The following is a 6,635-nucleotide window of genomic DNA, read 5'->3' as shown; positions in this document are numbered from 1 at the left end:
GACCTGCTAGAAGCGCCCCACGTCGGAGAATCTCAGCCTCTCTTCTCAGAACGGTTGGTAACGTCGGTAAGAATTAGCCTAGGCGGAAACATACAGTTTGTCAATATCCCCAAGCAGAGTTGCTCTCCTGTCTAGAGCCACTTCTAGGTGACAGACAGACTTAAAAATCCGAAAAGTACTTTTGAGTATTCGTGAAAGTGCTTCAGAAACGTTGTGTGAACTTTGACGGATCGAACTGGAGAGGGGCGTTTTCAGCGGGGCTTCGCTTCTCTCCAGAGGCACCCTCGACCCATCCCCCACCCCCACGCTCTGGGATTTTAAGCGATATTCACTTAAGTGACGCCAATTTAACTTCCTCTCCCAAACATTTGGGATCTGGAGGATGGTTTCAGTCAGCAGGATGAAATAGACACGTAACCCAGTCGTATAGGAGTTACCGTCAGGTCCAAGGTCTACTTGCTATTTCGGTTTAATTGAAACCATCTTCCACAAATTGGCCGGAAGGAATGGGATTTACTTTCAAGTTCCTGTGCTCCGGTCGGATTACATCTTTAAATCAAGGTTTACATCTTTGTAATAACTTCCAAGGGAGTGTGACTTAACAAGCACGCGGGCTGTAGGGTATCTTTTCAGCTCGGCGAGAGGCAGGCAAAGAGGCTGAAAATGCCACATAAATAAAACACAGCCAGCGGAGGAAAGCGGACAAAACTTGTGTCCAGAAATGTTGGATGGGGAAACTATACCGGGAAGTTGACGCCTAGGTCAGCATATTCAGACGCACAAGTCGCAGGCGCGCCACCCCCCAGCCCCGGCACTCAGACTCGCGCCTGCACGTGCTACGAAGTTGCCAGTGCAGAAGCCGCGCCTCCCCCTGCCTCGGCTATCCGGAAGGCATCGCTTCCTTCCACCCACCGGCAGCTCCCGCGCCCCAGGAGCGGCCACCAGCTCCAGGAAAGGCTCGTCCGGGTCGGGAGCAGCGGAAGCCCCCGGGTCGCCCGGCACAGGCTGGGTCCGGCCTGCAAGGGAAGTCAGGGCGGGGGGGGGGGGTGGCGCTCGGGCCAGGGCTGCAGCCGCAACAAGCGAGCCGCGCGGCCACCTCCAGCCCGTCCCGGGCGAGCGCGGCGAGGGAGGCGGGAACGAGCGGTCCAGACCTGGAGGGAGGATCCGCGCGGGGCTGGGCTCGGCTCCGCCCGCTCCCTCGCTGCCCGCGCGGCTGCGGGGCGCTGTTGCGAGCAGCTAGAGGAGCGGGCTGGGCTGGGCTGGGCCGGCGGGCGGGCGGGGAGGTGGCGCCGGCTCTCTCGGAGCTCGCTAGGTAGGTGGGCGGCGGGCAAGCAGGAGGGGGCGGCCGCGGCCTTGGCTTCCCTCCCCCCTCGCGAAGAGGCGGACGATGAACAAGCTCTACATCGGCAACCTGAGCCCGGCCGTGACTGCCGAGGAGCTCCGGCAGCTCTTCGGGGACAGGAAGCTGCCCCTCACCGGGCAGGTCCTGCTCAAGTCCGGCTACGCCTTCGTGGACTACCCGGACCAGAACTGGGCCATCCGCGCCATCGAGACCCTCTCCGGTGAGCAGCCAGGGAGGGGGCTCCGCGCCCCGGCCACAGGGCGTGCGGGAAGACCGGTCCGCCCCCCCCCCCCGCCGTCTCCCCTCTCCGGGCTGCGGGAGGCCCCTTCGAGCCGGGCGGGCGGGCGGGGGTGGCAGAAGGTCCCGGTCGCCGCCTCGCGGGGGAGGAGGGCTCGGTGCCCCGCTCGGGGTTGGGGGCAGTCCTCGTTGCCCGCGCCCCGTGCGCTCCCCGCCGTTGTGCCCCGCGTGCTGCGCTCCGGCAGGCGCCCGGGCGGCCCGGCTGGCGAGGGAGGGATTTTTCGCGGATTTTTTTCTTCGATTTTATTGAGCGGCTCCCGGGCGCGCGGGGCGGCCCCTTCCGGCTCTCTCGGCACCCGCTCGATCTCGGGCACCTTTCTACGAGGTGCCCTGGCCCAACTCGACGCGGGCCCGGAGCAACGAGCCCGAGACGCGCCCGGGGGCCCGGGGCGACGCGCAGCCCTGCAGCCGGCCGGGCGCGCCACGAGCGAGCTGAGCCAAGGCCACGGCAGCCGCCGGTGGCTGAGCCCGACGCGCCAGCCCCGCCAGGGCCCCCCGCAGAAGGGCGCCCTACCCGCCGGGCCCCTGGCTGCAAGCGGCAGAAAGCAACTCGGGCGGCAGGACTCCCCGCCGCCAGGCTGCTGCCAGTCACTTGAAGCGGAGCGGGTTGTGGTAGGGATGGCTGCCCCAGGCCCTTTTGGAGCCCACAAGCCAGCCGGCTCTTGACCGTGAATGGGAATGCCCCCCTCCCAGCAGACAAAAGAGCTGGCCTCAGGCAGAGAAGGGCCGGCCTTTGGCCACTGGGAAGGGCTTACCTGGTCTTGGGCAAAACCCTCCCCCCGCCCCTGACTTCTTCCAAACTCTACCTCAGTCCTTTCTGAGCTCTGGGGAGTTATTACCCTGGAGCTGCGGCTGATCCCCCATCCACTGCCCCTCTCCCCGTTGCTGCCTGCTCTGAGGAACCCTATCTCACCCAGCCCCGGCAGAGTTTCATTTCTGAGTCCTGCACAGTTTTCCAAGATGAAACTGATTTCTTTTTTCTCTTTGTTTTGAAGGTAAAGTGGAATTACATGGCAAAGTCATGGAAGTGGATTATTCCGTCCCTAAAAAGCTAAGGTAAATGACCTGGCTGTTCTGCTTAACTACAGTTGATCAATTGGTTAGCTACAATTAGAGGGGGGGGGGGGAATTGCGTCACTGTGCGTTGCTGTACGTAGTTTAGTAGTTGCATTTTACTGTTGTCACCTACCACTGTATGAGTTGTTTTTCTTTCTATTCCTTTCTTCTTATTTTCCCTTTCCCTTTTGCAGTCAGTGTTTACCCCTATATAGATCTGGTTGTGAGACATTGTTTTTGAGAGCAGTGACTTTAGTATTCCTTTGAACTATCATAGTGCGTTAACAAAAGGCTTCCTGTGACGTTCAAGTAACTGTTTATCACCTGGTCCTAAACACATCTGCTTGGAAGTAAGACCCTAATTGATTTCAGCAGAGGGGGGGAGAGGGCTTATATCCAAGTAAGTGTGCCTAAGACTGGAGCCTGAATTTCATCTAGAGTTTCCTAGCAAGTTCTTTTAATTTTCCTACTGTGAGAAGCAAAACGTTCATTTGATAGGACTCAGTACCAAACCAGCTACATGAACATGTTACTCTGTTTCTTTTAAGCACTAAAGTATTGTTTAAAGCCGCAATGAGTGTTGTATATGTCATAGTTCTGAAATAGGGAGATATTTTTGCAAAGTGAGATTGCCATGTAGTATGTATGTCTCTTTTGGATTGTTTCTGAATGGATACTATAGGCAGGGGTGCCAACAGTAGCCCTCCAGATGTTTTTTGCCTACAACTCCCATCAGCCCCAGCCAGCATGGCCAATGGCTGGGGCTGATGGGACTTGTAGGCAAAAAACATCTGGAGAGCTACCGCTGGCCACCCCTGCTATAAGGCACAATTTATATGGAAAGAGACTATTGTCTCCCAGTTTGTCTTTGTTCTTACTGTTGTGTTATTTCCCTGTGTACTACTTTGTGTCACTCTCTGCCAAGCAGATTTAAAAAAAAGCTTTTTGTGTTATTTCAGGTTATAAGGCAGCAACTGTAATGTTTTTGATCTATAGAATTCTGATGTACTCTATGAGTATAGCAGCATGAGCAACAGTTATTTCACCATCACAGTTGTTTAACCAAGCTTTTGGAACACAGACTCACATGTTCTGCTATAGTCTGTTTTCCTGCACAATAGGTGGAGGGGGTATAGTTGGTTAGTTGTTGTTTCTAACAGAGGAAGTAATTATTTGTCACAAGCAGTGTAGCAAGTTTGGTGTAGTTTACTGGGAAAATGCTGACACAAAAACCAATTATTGCTATTAAATTCTCGCTCTGAATAACTGCTTTGCCTTAAAAATACTAAAAAAAACCCCTATGGTTTTTCAGAAACCATACCCTTCTTGTGCATCCTCCACATAATATAAAAATTGAAATTGAAAATGCAGGTTTGAAAATTTATGAATTGTTGCCAATATAAAATTTCCCACAGATGTGATAATTTCTTTTTCATAGTTTTAAAAAAACAAAAAAATGATACTTTAAATGAAAGCATTAGCATACTGTCTGTGAAACAAAATCACATGGTGAGAATTGTGTGTGTGCGCACACAAACTGATGCCAACCCAGAACTTGGTTGCACAGGTATTTTGTATGAGTAATTTCTGAACATGAGAAGTATCCATGAATAGATGCCATTCTGAGATTACGTGGAACTGGCTCCAGATAAAGAAAAGCTAAACCTGTTTTCAGCAATTGTATCACTTTTTCTTTAGTGTTTGTGTTTTCCGTGTTTTGAATGCTACTAAATTTAGTTTGTTTTACTTCCATGTAAGGATTCTGTGAATTACTTCTGTAACATTTTAAATGCCTAATCTTATTGTTCTTGTTTGTAAATCTTAGCTCTTGTAAGTGTAATGGGAGAGCATCACTAGCCTTAGTTATTGTTTTGTGAGGGAAACACTCTGAAAAACTGAGTGTTCATGCAGAAGGGAAGCCTGGGCGATGTGTGGCCTGCTTATGACTGGTCCTGCTACCCTAGTAATTAAATAAATAAATATGCTTATTCTGATTGCTTTGCCACAAAACATGATTGCTGGGAAATTTTTTGAATCAAGTGGTCAGTAATTCTGAATCCAGTTAATGTCTTTTGGAGATGGCACTTTCTGTATGTTATGATCTAAACTGATATTAATTGCAGTCTGGTGAGGCATTTGATGTTGTGCTGCCACAGTTGATGGTGTGAAAGCCAAGGAAGAAATTAATAATTGCAGGCTATGCTGGTTACTCTTCCTGTCTAAGAACCCCAAGGGCTAAGTTTCTTCCACTACCCAAATAGGGCTGGGATCAAGTCACAAGTCATTGTAAACAGGATCCCATTATGTGATTTCTGTACCATTCAGTATCTCATATTAACACTTATGTTATGCTCCTTTCTGGTGATATCTAGCCTTCTAATATACTAATGTATTAGTTATTAAATATTCCATTTTGTTGACTCAGTATACGTAAGTCCATGTAAGAAAGGCTGACTATAAATAATGTAAATAAATAAAACAAGTTATCAATATATAAGTATAGCACAATGGTATCTTCGCATTAAAGACAAGAAAGTTCAATCTGACTTTTGAATAATTAGTTTTTGTAGTTTAAGCATGGTGAATGGAATCTGTAAGTCTTTTGGTAGGACTATTATAGTGTTTGAAGTTGGATTTTCAGAAGTTCAATAACATTTTATTGAATTAAGTAAAATTGGGTTTTGTGTTAATGGATCATTGAATACTCAGAATCCAATCCAATACCATTTGCTGGCTGAACATTCCCATTGATTTTAGTGTAGAGTGTGGTTCTGTGAAATATTCACTTTGGATGTTAAGTTCTTACCACCTTTGCAAAATAGTATCCTCTGATGGTTTAAAATAAAAATGTTTCAGATATATAATGGGGGTTATTTTATCATTACATGTGAAAATCTGAGAGTGTAAAATGTATATTAATGTAGTGACCTTAGGGATTAAAAGTACTCTTGAAAGAATCTGTTTTGTAATCCATTGTAGGCTACAAATCACTTGTTTTACACTTGAAATAATATTCTACACTTACATTCATTACCATAGAAAAGTTAGAAGCAAATCTAGTCTGAATTTAACAAAACTAGTTTCTAAAAGTTCCTAAGGTTGGGTTTAAGGCTGCAGTCCATTTTTATTTAGAAGTGTGTTCCGTGACAATGAGAAAAATCCAAATGTCCTGTGATACCTCAAATGCTAACATTTTTTTTTGTGGAATAAGCTTTCATGAAATTCATAAAATTCATTAGATGCATCTGCAAAAGCTTAAATCATGATGAATATGTTAGTCTTTATGGTGCCACAGGACACTGTTGTATTTTGCTGCAATTCACAGCTGGCCTTCTCATCATTTCCAGTGGGGTAGCTACATTAGGCTGCTGTAGCAAAACGAAACAGAACTCCTATACCATTTTAAAGACTAACAGCATTTATTCCAGTATTCAGCTTTTTGTGAGGCAGAGCTCACTTCTGCATCTTAAACCAAGTTTTACAGAAAAAGAGGAGTGGAATTAAGTCATTAAAATTTGCAAGACTTATTTCCACTTAAGCATTTTTTAGGATCTGTAAATTGCTTTAAGTGGATTAGGTGCTCTTTGGTGCTGTCTTGGTGTATATGAAGCTCCTACACTATTTATGATTTTCATATGGGGTGAGGTTTTAGAAGAATGTAAAGATTTACTTCCTATCTGGAATGCCTTTCTTTAGCAAGTACACAGAGGAAGCAGGCAGAGGTAGCTTTGAAAATGGTTGCCACCACATGGCAGTGTGGGGAGGGGAGGAGAGATGGGTCATACAGCCAAAGATACTTGCAGACAAAAGGCTATTACATCTTTCATGAGTTAAATGCTCACAGTTTTCAATCTTGTGATGAAAATTTATTGCTTTTGAAGGAATGTTTTAGAAAAGTCTTCTATTTACATTTGTTTTGGTATCTGCCACAGTGCAAAAG

The 6,635-nt window shown here is 47.4% G+C and overlaps 1 protein-coding gene across 2 annotated transcripts in view; it reads left to right on the top strand.

The window, feature by feature from the left end:
- Positions 1–1,265: 1,265 nt before the first annotated feature.
- Positions 1,266–6,635, top strand: part of IGF2BP2 (insulin like growth factor 2 mRNA binding protein 2) — a 104,308-nt gene continuing 98,938 nt past the window's right edge. Inside the window, exons 1-2 of one of the 2 annotated variants that reach the window (XM_060242018.1) lie at positions 1,266–1,562; positions 2,635–2,695. In XM_060242018.1, the coding sequence (XP_060098001.1) occupies positions 1,388–1,562; positions 2,635–2,695 (236 nt within the window). In that variant the 5' untranslated portion in view covers positions 1,266–1,387. The remainder of the gene's footprint in view (positions 1,563–2,634; positions 2,696–6,635) is intronic. The other variant, XM_060242019.1, reaches the window with a different exon arrangement.

This window comes from Heteronotia binoei, chromosome 6 (assembly GCF_032191835.1).
Source record: "Heteronotia binoei isolate CCM8104 ecotype False Entrance Well chromosome 6, APGP_CSIRO_Hbin_v1, whole genome shotgun sequence".
Lineage (NCBI taxonomy): Eukaryota > Metazoa > Chordata > Lepidosauria > Squamata > Gekkonidae > Heteronotia > Heteronotia binoei.
The sequence above is the reverse complement of the archived record's forward strand: the minus strand, read 5'-3'. Positions and strand labels throughout refer to the sequence as shown.